This window comes from Ursus americanus, chromosome 5, assembly GCF_024610735.1.
Source record: "Ursus americanus isolate L20-20 chromosome 5, mUrsAme1.1.p, whole genome shotgun sequence".
In the NCBI taxonomy this organism is placed as follows: domain Eukaryota; kingdom Metazoa; phylum Chordata; class Mammalia; order Carnivora; family Ursidae; genus Ursus; species Ursus americanus.
In genome coordinates, this window is record NC_142131.1 from 51,061,775 (window position 1) to 51,075,101 (window position 13,327).

The 13,327-nt window shown below is 44.6% G+C and overlaps 1 protein-coding gene across 6 annotated transcripts in view; it reads right to left on the reverse strand.

Moving 5' to 3' along the window:
* Positions 1-13,327, reverse strand: part of ARHGAP26 (Rho GTPase activating protein 26) — a 414,027-nt gene that overhangs the window by 310,082 nt on the left and 90,618 nt on the right. For all 6 annotated transcript variants that reach the window (XM_045794390.2, XM_087862168.1, XM_045794392.2 and 3 more), the window contains 2 exons: positions 4,485-4,580; positions 2,860-2,921 (listed from right to left, as the gene is read on the reverse strand). In XM_045794390.2, coding sequence (XP_045650346.1) covers positions 2,860-2,921; positions 4,485-4,580 — 158 coding nt within the window. The remainder of the gene's footprint in view (positions 1-2,859; positions 2,922-4,484; positions 4,581-13,327) is intronic.

Here is a 13,327-nt window from a genome sequence, read left to right on the forward strand (position 1 = left end):
TGTTTGATTTTTATTATTATTTGATGTTGCTTAATGGGCTCCCTTAAGTCTTCCACAAATCAAGGGTAAGTCTCCGAAGATCACAGTGGTGTGCTGAGCCCCTAAGCCAATGATTCTCAGCCAAAGCCGCATGTCAAGCTCACCTGGGAAGTTTCTAAAAATCCCAATGTCCAGGCTACACTTTAAACCAATAAAATCAGAATCTCTGTACTTCAACCCAGGCATCGGTATATTTTAAACTTCCCAAGTTGTTCCAATGGACATCCATGGTTGCAAATCTAGCCTTAAGGAGATGTTAATACACAAAAACAGTAACTACTCACCTAGGAACCAGGATGCCCAAGACCCCTTCCCAGTCCTCCTAAGGCTTGCTATTTGCATTCACAAGACCTCAGTTTTCCCAGGTGGCCAATGAAAGACTACAGATGTGAAAAATAAGGCTGTTCTGGGTCTAAGATTCTAGGACTGTGTAATTTCCATTCAGTTCTAAGGACTACACTAATGCTGGGGGCAGAAGCCCACTCTATGCCCTTCAAGAATGCATATTTACTATAGGACAGACACATGCAATTACCATTAGACGCAATGTGGTAAATGGAGAATCAGAGACATGAACTGGATACTAAGAAAATACAAAGCATGGCCAAATACCCCAGGGAGTCAGAGAAGGCTTCCCAAAAAGGTGCGGTTTTGCAAAGCTGAGCTGAACTGATGAGGCTGTCATAGGATGAGAAGGTAGGGAAGGGGCTTGCGACGGCTAGATACTCAGATGCACACAGCAGAAACTCAGTTCACCGACATTAATAATAAAATTGCAGAGGCAAGCTGAAGAGTATAATCCAGTCATTGTTCTCTTACCACGGGCCATAGCAATCTGCAGAGTATTCAGCGTGATTTGCTTACCACACCCCCCACCCACAAATACTGACTTGGCCAAGAATCTGACTCAAAAGAATCACTTCCCTTTCTCAGGCAGTAGCACGTGCACAAACACACAAGCTTCCCCCTGCCTCCACCCACCACCAACCCTGCTGCAGCCACCAGCCTCCTGCTTCTGGTCCAAGCACCCAAAAATGAGTATCAAGGAAAACAGACACTATTTCTGTCTCTGTGCAGGGCAAAAGGTGAGAGCTTCTGCTCTGTTGGGAATTTTAAAGAACTTCCTCCATTCTTTTGTCTAACACAAATTTGGGTTTGAATCCCGACTATGACACTTTTTAACTATGTAATCTTGGGCATGTTAATCAACCATTCTAAACCTCAATATCTTTATCTAGACATTGTGATGATATAAGTACCACCTCACAGAGTCATCATGTGGGTTAAAATTTAAAATGTGTGCATACCTAATGCCTTGGTCAAGGTTATGGACTGAGCAACATCTCCTCAAAATTTATATGGGGAAGCCCTAACCTCTGTTAATTAAATAAGGAGGCCATTAGACATAGGTGGCTTTAATGCTCTCACAGCCTACCTAAGCCGACCAAAACCCAAGGCTATAAATCCCTCAAGGTTAAGAAATGGAAACAACTAGACTTTCCCAAATAAGGCAACAGCTTGAGCTAGCCAATCAAGTAATTTCCCTACTTCCATATGTTCTTTTCTATAAAAGTCTTTCCCCTATAGTTCTGTCAGTAGAGCTTCCCTAAACATTTTCAGTTTGATACCGTCCAATCTGAACCAGTGTTTGTTCAAATAAAGTCTTAAAAATATGATATACCTCCTTTTATCATTTAGTACCCCCAGCATGACACTATCTGGAGATGGGAGCCTTTGGAAGGTAATTAGGTCATCAGGATACAATCCTCACAGTGGGATTAATGTCCTTTTAAGCAACAACTGAAGAACCATTCTGCCCCCTCGCTCTTCCATTTAAGGACACAGCAAAGGTGGCCATGTGCAAGCCAGGAAAAGGGTCCTCACCAGGAACCAAATCAATTGGTTCCTTGATCTTGGACTACCCAGTCTCCACAACTGTGAGAAATCAACATTTTCTGTGTAAACCATCCAGCCCAAGGTATTTTGCTATGGAAGGCTAAGCAGATTAAGACAACAGACTTAGTCTTAAATGATCCGTTTTAGCATGGGAAGAGAGGGAAAATCTTCATTGATAGACTCTTCCTAGGCTTCTGTAGCACCCCTAGCTTAGGGGCAAGCCTTCCTGGGGACAAATCAGCATGAGGTCAGCAGGGGAATTTCAAATCAGGCTTCTTGGTATCTTGGTGATAAGAAGATGCAAAAGAACTTGTGGATGCGGGATCCCTCATCTGCTGATGTTGAGCCACATCAGAATTAGAATACAGAAGGTATCTCTGAAGAACCTGGAGATCAGCATTTGATTCTTGAATTTGCACAGTGCCTCCTTTTGAAGAACCTCTTACAATTATCATTATTTACTATGTGCCCATTTCCTGGGTGCATAGTAGAGGGCAGGCACCAGGTTAGGCATTTCGGAACAAAAAGTGAAGGAGTGACTCTTGCCCTTCAGAAGCTCTTGGATAAATTTACTAAAATGAGGACAGTAGGGAGCAGAGTGTGACACCTTCATTCCTACTCTGCCCACAGGGAATTGGAGGACCCCAAAGGTTAATTAATTCAAAAGATCTACCCATAAGTCATACCTTATGGGTGTACCTTACAGTGAATCTTTAGGAGGCCAACAATGTGGTTCTAAAGTTATCCATAGTAATCCCCTAACATTTGTGAAATGTTTCCAACCCTGCAAAGATGAGAAGATGAGGCTTGCTCAAGAACTCAAAACACTCAAGTGGTAGAGGCTAGACTCAAACCCAGTTCTGACAATAAGTCTCTTGACATGACCACACTGTATGGGAACAAGAGCAGCCCAGGTATACTCACCATCCGTATCCGTTCATCTTCAAGATTCCTGAGGACAGTGGCAAACTCCTGCAAAGACCTTGCTGGAAAAGAGAAAGTGCCATGAAAGGAACACAGAGAAATGGATCTTTGGGAGCCTTTCCAGGTACAGTTATTATGTTATGGATTGAAATCCCTTGGCACATGCAGAATCCTAAAGTCAACTGCTTCCCAAGGCTCTCCTTATCTTTTCATCATTAACCATCCAGGATGACCCCCGAATGCAGGTTAATTTCACCTGGCACTCTAGCTGGGAAAGGATTTCCTTCAAAGACCTGCCTGTTCCTGAGACTACCCAGGACTGATGAGGTGCTGGCCAGCCTCCAGACTGTAGGCTGAAAGGGGTAGAGTTCCGCTTAGGAGTTGAAGGATTTCCTGCCCAGGATTTGACCTCTTCAACCTTGGTTGTGGGAGTGCGTCAGAAATCAACCTTTCCTCTGGAACCACAAGTACACTAGTGTAGTTAGCAATGGAAGCCACATCTCTGGCTTCTCCTTGGATTCCTCCTCCTGAACTCTTAAGCCACTTAACACAATGCAGTCTGCAGCATGATGGTCAAACAAGGACAGTCCCCATTAGAATTATTCCCAAAGGCAAAGGCAGTAAGTGCAATAGTCCCGAGGATATTCAGGACATACATGTAATGTTGGAGAGCTCCAGGAGTTACTACAATGATGTGTTTTCATTGCTCTCAGCTATCCCAGCTGCCATCCCTCATCCCCAGACCCTGGCACTCTGTGTGACAACGGGGATTCAATAAGCATTTGACAACTTTCTCAATCCTTGCTCACCCCTGGAGCTAACCAAGAAGCCCAATTAAAGAAGAGTCAAGGGCAATGACTAGACCCTGCCAGAGACAGGTGTCTTGAGACTGCAAATCCTCTGTACTCAGCATTGCCTATAAGAGACAGAAGGCAATAGTGACAACAGAAGCAGCCCAGCAAAATAATGAACAGTAACCCCACCCTCAGACTCTGGTTAAAGACAGGGAGAGGAGAGTTGGACACCAAGTTCCTCGGTCCATCTGAAGGGAGTGGCAGCTACATAGCTCCAGCCAACAACTGCCAGGCCTGAATGTGGGGCCAGCTGATCAGATTCCCCAATTTTCAAAGAGCTGGAAAACCAGAACTTTACACAAATTCAATTTATATGTTAATTCAATTTTAAAAAATTAGTGCCAAAGAAAACATGGTTGTATTCTGATTTCAGCCCACAAACTATCATTTGCAACCTATAATTCTTCCCTCATCCACCTGTCTTCTGTTCTTGCTCTAAGTTCTCTAGTACTGTGATTAGAGCAAAGAAAAGTCACAAAGACAGCCAGAAGCAAAACACTACAGGAGAATGGAGAGAAGAACCCCACTGCAAACCTTCAAGCTGCCTCCTACAGGCCCAAGGATGAGACCGGAACTCTCAGAACTCTGGGGAGCAGCCCAGAATAGCCCCTTGGCCTCCGACCCACTTCACTCTGCCCCCTGCACTGTTGGTATGGACTTCTTCATTTATGACACTTAGGTGCTTCCTATCACAGGAAAAAGGCTCAGCAAGGGCACTGGCAGTTATGATAAGCAGTGACTCATCTTATCACACACACGGTTATGACTTACCTATACACATTTCATCATCTGTTTCTGCATCTCCTATGCACTGAAATTTAAATTCATTTAAGGAATCAGCAAATTTCCTCTTCGCCAACGACAAATCTAGCAAGAAAAAGAGTAAAAAATATGAATTACTGACATAAATTGATTTTCATATTTGCTGTACATTTTGGTCCTTCTACTAATGCAGCAGCTAGATTTGCTCCCGAGGCTATTTCAAACACAACGTAAATTCAAAACACTGAACAGCTGTTTCAACGTGAAATACTGACTGGCTTGAAAAATTACTATTTCTGTTACTTTGCTTTAACCATTCTGGTCCCAGTTCTAATTCCTTAAGCCACACAGTGAGTCCTGTCATGTATGTTTGCCACAGGTGGGAATCCAGGAGGAAACATAGGTCAGAGCAGATATCAGCATCCACAACCCTGTGGATCAGCCCTGCCACCGACCCCACACACGGTCCCACATTAGGTAGGGAGCAGGAAGAAAGGGCATGGAAGTGCCCCATTCCCACGGCACAGGAGCTCCTGGATTCCTTATTCTGACTCAAGTACACGTGAGGCCGAGTTCTCACAACCCTTTCAGTTCCCCTCATGAGGACAGTGACCAGCCAGCAAGAAAAATTTCCATCTGAACCATTTCCCTGGGTCATCGTGTTCCCCGCTGCCACAAGAACAAAGCCCTGGCAATGTTCTGAATTGGGGTAAAAACACATCCCACATATGTTATCTATAAAGAAAGCTCTTGGAAACCCTTGTCAAATTTAAAAAAATAAGCTTTCATTTAAGGCAGTATTAAAAGCCAATGATCCCTCCTGAACCCTCAGCTTCTGTTAAGGGTATAAAACCACCCAGGTACCTTTAAGTGGCCTGACAGACACAGCTGCTTGGTACAAATGTGCTTAACTTAATTCCATGTGCAGCCTTCCTGCAGATTAAGCTAATCATTCAAATTACCCTCATAGATGTTTCCCTTATTGAAGGGGAAATGGTATTATGTCCAAATTCCCAGACGAGGGAAATGGGAGGCATAACTGGCAACACGGACTGGCTTTAATGAGATATGGGGAGGAGGTTGGGAGGATTCTGGCTTCACAAACCAACATAATCTAATGGAATAAAAGCATCCATGGTCTTCAGCTCTTCTCTTTTTTAGTTCCCAGATCTGTTCCTCAAACTGAGGGGTCATGTTTTTTTTCCATCTTTTGGTTTTGTTTGTTTCCTCTCTGTGTACCTGGCAACGCATCCCGCTCAGTGCATGCTGAATAATGTGTGTGTGCAGATGGGGGTATACAAATTCAAGCGCCGGTGTACAAGCTCACCGATCCAGAGCTTTTTCCAAGCAGTAGCTGCCAGTGGAAGAGCCTGGCTAAGCAGTCCTGCTGTTCTCAGGTCTGGGGCTCAGGCTTACCCCACGTACATCAGGGGCTCCTGCTCAAAGACTACCCCCTCCTATCGGCTCGGATGACATGAATCCCAAGACAGCATGGCTTCTGCAAGACCCTCTGCTCTACACCAGAAGAGGAAGGCACTTGAAGTGGAGGAGAACCCAGGAGCCACCAGCCAATAGTCTCCAGTCTCTCCCTGGTTCAGTCACTTTAATGCAATGGTCCTTGGCAAAAAGTCCAAAGAGGCCAGCAGAAGAATCAGGCATCTCCTAAAACTGGCCGCCCCAAGCTGAGGATATCCCTAAGAACACAAATCACTCCCTGACAAGTCAAGACAGAAACAGATTCATCTCAAAGTCAGAACACTGTGGGGAGGAGAGACAGGAGGCCACAGGCAGGCAGGATAAGATAAGGAAGAATCACCTTTCAGAATGGAAGACAAAGCCCCCAAGAAGGCCAAAGAGTATCAGGCATAGAATGTGGGCACGGCTGTACTCAGTCTCATTGCAGTCAGAATGTTCTCCTGATGAGAACTCACAAAGAAAGGCCTGAGCCAAGAGCAAGACTAGAGTTGCTTCTCTATCCACCTAACAATCCTCTATTCCTCCCCCATAAGCAAGAAAGACTCAAGCTGGACAAGCATCTACACAAAGTGAAAGAAAGGTGAAACCTAAGGCAGGCTTGGGAAAACTCCCAACATGCACCTGAGAAGCTGTGCTGCCAGGAGCGGCTACCAATGAGGATCAAGGAGTGGCTAAGAACGCACAACGGGGACAACGGGGCCTTTGTGGGGCCTTTTCACAGGGGGACCCATTTAACCTGCAGCAGGGCCTGTTAGCTTATGCCCAGAAAGTAACCTTACTTTGTCGTCAAGTGACACACAGCACACCCCACCACAACACAAACCTGAGAAGCCATGTGGGCCCCACAAAGCTGATAAGGAGGCCTCTCCCCCAACAGAAGAATTAGGTAGTGAGTACTGGTCTGAGTCCATGCTGGGTTGTAGGCCAGTGAGCACAGCTAGACAGACTAAAAATCCCAGTACTGGAATCTGAAAAGGACTTCCCCATGGGCTTGAATGGCTCATGCCTGAGAGAGAATCTTGGTAAAGGTGTAGGGGGACACTGGGTATTTTGCTTGTTCAGCATCCACTCCCCAGTCTTTGGAACAGCAGCTCAAGCTTGCTTTGAGAAACCTCCCCCTTTATACTTGCCTTGCATGGAATCCTGGTTGTAGGCCCATCAGCCCCTTCCCCAGCCCCATGTCCCCACCCCAATCTCACCTGGCTCCTGGACTCAAATTTCAGCTCCACTGTTTCCTAGAAGTATAACTAACCCTAGGTTAGGTCTAACTTCTCAGTCGCCTCACCTGACATAAGCTGTCAGGCCCACCTAAACCATGAGATTGTCAGGAGACCCAGGGAGACACACTGCACAAGCACTCTGTACACTGTAAGCTTCAGTTCTAGGCAAGTCTGGGCTACTCTTCCCTAATGTGTGAACCCTGTAATGACAGAACCCAGAGAAGTTAGGCAGGACTACCTGTGCTGAGAAATCAGCTAAGTTGGAGGAGTGACACAAGAGCACACAGCGCAAACGTGGGGATCTGGGACTCTATCAGCTCCTGGGAACCGAGATCCTTTTAGCATGTGGACTCACCATGATGCCTCACTCCGTTAAGATAAAACCCTCTCTGTTACTTGGGACAATGGAGAAGACACCAAAAAGAACAGCTAAACCACACTGACTCTTGTCTACTTCAACCCAAAAACGACTGGTGGAATCTTATGTAGGTGATCAACTCTGCCATGTAGCTACAGGGAGATTTCTTTCTAAAGCCTTCACCCTGACTCAACAGGAATCTAACACGCACACGCCAGTAAGAGGAGTGGAGAAGGCAGAGAGGCTGGTACTAGTGCTGAGTGCGTGCCAAGCTTCATGACACCCTGCTCATATAACCCCACTGTTTCAGGTTCAGTGCAAGATACAGCAAGGTGCCAAAAGTCAATGATATTTACTGTGTAGTAACATCTGTTGCTAGAAAGGCAGAATGCTGGCCAGAGCAGACAGGAGTCATTAACTGGCAGCATCTGGGGAGGACAAGTATTTGCCTTATAGAATTAAGTCATCTCTGCTCTGGGTGAGGAGACCAGGCAGCTAAGGGACACAGAAGCAGCTAGAAGTCTGGGCCTTGAGGGACCACTCTCAAAAGTATCTGCTGACTAGGGGAACAGAGGGAAGTGCCCTTCTCTTCCTAGGGATGCCATGCTCTGCACAGAGTGTTAAGACAATTTAGTACCAATTCTTTTTTCAGTAAAAGAAGGTTGATACTTTTTTTTTTTTTAAGTTAGGATCTACCTTAAGTTATACAAGTTTTACCTCAGTACCCTAAGTCAAGCCATTCCCATTTTCTCATTGGGGAAAATTTAACATCCATGTGCACACACAAATGCACATGATGAAGGATCCAAAGTAACCTTACCATTACATTTATTTCAGTGCATCTACGACCTTTCTTTGACCTCCAAAGTTACCGGAACTGTATATGACTATCCATAAAATTGTTTACTCCTTGGTCACATCTCCCTGGATTTAGAAACTGATTACAATTAATGAAGTCCAACTGCCAAGGTAAGTATTTGTGACAAGAAGACCTGTTGGCTGCTGAAAGCACAAACACCAAAGTCCTCAGGCCCAGCTAATCTCTCCATTCTCTGAAAGCCAATTACACTTACTCTCTGTGCCTGTTCACCTTGTATTTGGAATGATCCCACGCATGAGTGGCTCCCTGGCATAATGCAAAGTAAGTACCTGAGACAGGCCCAGACAAGGCGGCCCTCGAGACATGTTGTACTGATCTGACTGGGCAGAGCAACAGAAGTTGGCTTACAGGTGGCATATCTCAGATGGCCCAATAAAAGGACCCACAGTGAGGGCTGAGAGATGGACGTGAGTCCCCAAAACTGCAGCTTTGCTGCAACTCCCATTTTCAGGTTAACTTACCATTCTCTAAAACAAACTCTCTCTCCTCTTCTACCCTCTCAAAAAAGGGCCAACCAAGGGCCTCTTCCTGCATCCGCAGTTTGACACTATCTGTCCTGCCACAAAAGTCAAAGTCATACACCCACGTGTTGTCCCTGGCAACACAATGTCTTTCCCAAGTGTGCCTGTTTTGCCTCCTAAGCATCTCAGTTCTATTCACTCTTCCCCATCACCATCAGGAACCCCTACATCAAATGCCCCCATTTGCCTGGGTAACTGCAAATGCCTCTGCTCTGGTCCCCCATACCCACTTTTGTTCTTCTAATCAGTTCTCTCCCCAGTCATGTAAGCTCCAATAGTGAATCCTGCGATGGGTTCCCAGAGTTCTAAACACCAAGACCAAATTCCCTCCCAAAGTCTGAGAGGTCTTGTGGGTCCTGGGCCCCCAACTCCCTTTCTAGGTTCTGCCAGCTCCTTGAACATCCTGCTCATACATGCAGCCCTCAGCTCAGAAGTTCAGTCCTCCAAAAAGCCTGCCCTGTCTTCTGTAACCCGGCCAACCCCTACCCTACCTTCACTCTAAGTCCTATGAACCTCCTTTTTTTTTCCATAGCAATTTTATATTGTTCAGGTGGTAATTCTCTTAGTACCTCCCCAACTAGTAAATTCCTTAAGGATGAGGATTGTGTCTCTTCATGCTCACCACTAGGTCCTCACAAGCCACCACATCACCTGGCTGAGAGCAGGAGACACACAAGGAACAAAGCAGGAGGGGAAGTTAGGCACTCTACTAGTTCACTGCACTCATCAAAGGTGAAATTCCCCATCATATAATTCACAGATGAAAAAAAAAAAGCTGATTAGATATATACAGGAGAAACTTCAAACTTGGATAAGTCTGGCTGAAGCTTGTATATCTAGGAATGTGCTTTCTGTTAACATAAAACCACCTCCCCTAATGTTATCTGTTGAGAAAGATTCCCACAGAGCTGTAGAGAGACCCACCAGCAGGCACATGAAGTAAAACCTTCTCTATACCAAGAGACCAGGAGAATGGGCTATAAACATGTCTGGTGTCAGCCACAGCCATGTCTGCCCTTTCAGCCCCTGATTGTCCCCAAGTCTGGAGCTAAAACAGATGAAAACAGAGTTCCAGAGACACTTCTCTTTTTCCCCATACCTGGGCAAGCTGAAAATAGATCCTATCAGAAACTGCACTTGGGGACAGGCATTTCTCAGTCTGCGAGTGGCATTTTTAAACCTAATGCCACTGCTTAACTGTAAGAAAAGCAAGTGATGTTCCTTTGTTCATTCTACGGCCTGAAACCCTGCACTTCAGGAGCAAAAAGAGACGGTGTTCAAAATCTTAACAGATTTTGTATACACCCCCCAGCATTCATCTAGTTTCTGTGATGCAGTCTTACCTGTGACCACTAGGTGGCGATGGACTGTATCAGAAAAAGGGTGCTAATAACCCAAGGAGAAACAAGCCAGCCTCAAAGGTAGTGCTGGGAAGAGATCATGTCCTGCTGATGAAGACATCCAGCCGAGAAGGGAAATGTCCAGTGGGCACTCAATCAGCAATGGAGGGAGGGGCCCTGGCCTCCATGGGGGAAGAAATGCCCTAATACATTCAGAGGACTCTTGTTCATCTTACCCATTTAAGCCTGAGACATAGAGGGGAAGGGCTGGAGGGATGAAGTCACCACCAGCATGTCTCTTACATTCTTTCAGATCTGTCTGGAGCAGACTCAGAAGACCGCTCGTGTCACCAGAGGATGATATGCCCACCAGCGATATCAACCACCACATGTTACATCATGTGCGTTCTGATTATACATCCGTGTACTTTTCCTGAGGCCATTTCCCTAAAATTCTATTTCCTAAATGAGGCCATAGCCAACACAGACTCTGGAGAATTTTTTTTTTCCAACCAGAGCACTAAGGCTAATGAAATTTTCTGAGTTAATTTTTTAAAATGAAATTCAATAGAAGAAAGGGGCTTCACCCTTTCCCTGATAAAGTTTCTAATTCTATTGACATGGAAACATCCTTCGGGAGTAAAATGGGAGACCCAAACTCGCCTTGATGTAGACAAAATAAGTGTAAATACATGATGCATTCATTTATGGAGTACTTACTATGTAATAGGTACCTACTAAGTACTTTAACTCATTCTGTCCTCACAATCATCCTACGAGTAGGAATTATTATTCCCATTTTGCAGATGGAGAAACAGATTCAGAGATTAAATAATTCTGACTTTAAAACTCTCAACTACTATACTCTATGGCCTAACCTACTCAAATATTTGTGACTCTTTTATCAATGTACTCAAAGAAATAAAAGAACAATATATATACATTCCATACCTTTTAGGAGAATGTAATTTAGAAGGACCTCATCTGTGTACAGTAAGCCCCCCCTTACCTGTGGTTTCAGGTACCTGCCACCCTTCTCGGTCTATAAGCAGATGACTCTCCTTCTGACTTAATGTCAGAAGGTCGGTAGTTACCTAATGCTATGTCACAATGCCTACGTCATTCACTTCACGTCATCTCATCACATAGGCATTTTATCATCTCACACCATCACAAGAAGGGTGCGTACATGAAGATATTTTGGGAGACAGTCCACATTCACATAATCTTCATTACAGTGTATTGTTTTAACTGTTCTACTGTATTAATTATTGTTGTTAACATCTCACTGTGCCTAATTTATAAATTAAACTTTATCATTGGCATGTATGTGCAATCTAAGTGCAGCGGGGGAAAACCTAGAATATATGGGTTTCAGTGCTATCTGTGGTTTCAAGGCATCCACTGGGGATCTTGGAACATATCCCTTGCAGACAGGGGAAGGGGGAGAAGAACTACTGTACACAAACTTCTAAATTAAGGTAAACATGCTAAAGCAATCAAAGGGGGGGGGGGAAGGTAGAGAAGTGCAAGCAGGATATTAGTTAGGGCCATTGGCAGACTCTTCCCAGAAAAAAACAATAGGGAGTAGCATTTGAAAAGAGCCTTTAAAGTTCAGTAGTTCAATATAATTCGGATTTGTAGAAATCAGAGGAGGTGCAGGGCAGGGTAAATAGGCAAGGGAAGATATTCTAGAAGTAGCAACAGGAAGCAAAGAGATGCAAAAGCAGAGCACCCAAGATCAAACAGCAGGCAGTTGCCTGATGGAAAGAAGGTAAGACTAGGAAAAGGGGTTAGAATCATAGAAGGACTGGAATATCAAGCTAAGGAATTCAGACTTCATCCCTAAAGAAATGGTAACCATATATTTATGAAGAAGAGAGACAAAATCAACTTAAACATTGATTAGGACTTTCAATAAGGAGCTGGCCCAGAACTTCATTTTGGGACTTCTCTGACTTCCCATCCTGCTTCACTGCCAAAAACATACAGCCACAGTCAAGGGGCTTTCTCTTTGTGGGATGACTAGATGGCAAAGGACACCTCTCAACCTTGACATTGGGTACAAAGACCACAGGTCAGCCAGGAGATAATCAGAAAATGAGGGATTCAGAGAAACTCTGCTCCCTAACTGAAAACTCCAACTTCACATCTGGATTATGAGGGCTCAGTAGCACCCCCATTAGAGACAGGTAATTATATACAAAGATATACATGAAGACAACTCTATTTCCGAAGTGCTACATTCGCTGTTCTTCTTAAGAACACGGGGAGTTTAAGTCCTAGAACGTAATCTTTTATGAAGACATTCCAGACTACCTTACTGTCATATAATAGGTACTCAAAAAAACATCTGCTCATCAAGGACCAATATGTTAAATGATTAAGTCAGCATGAGACCTATAATGAAAACTTAAGCCCGAAAGAGCCCAGGCCAAAACGTGCATCGCTCAGCCCTGACACAAAGCAGAGAGCAAGGACACAGAGAACTGAGGGACTGGATTGAGAACAATTACGTTTGCATAAAGCTCCAAGACCTTCTAAGACAGTGGGTCAGTACAAGAAAAACTCCCTCGAGCGAAACAATGGTGATTTGCTTGGTTAAAACAAAGAACTCCATTTTAAGAGGGACTAAACAAGTGAAAAAGCAAAAAGAAAGGGTATTTCCATGCAGTTCAAGTGTAAACATCACACACACACACACACACACACACACACACACTCACACACACATTTACTCAAGGTCAATTCAGAAGAGTATGAAGTGTGTGGACTCGAAACATGGATTCAAACCCTGGATCTGCCCATTACCAGCTTTAGGACTGGGAAAACGGCTCAACCTTTCCAAGAGTCTCTGTCACTATGAGGGTAACAAGTACCTCACAGGCTTGCTGTGGAAATTGAAAAGGAAGAAAAAATGTGAGCAGAGCACAGGGCTGCCCCTAGATGCTGGTTTTCTTTCCTTCCCACAAGCACAGGCTGAACACAGGTTGGAGATGAGAGAATCAACAAAAGGAGAATCTTAATTAGCTTAAGAATTAAGGAATTTTTGTCTCA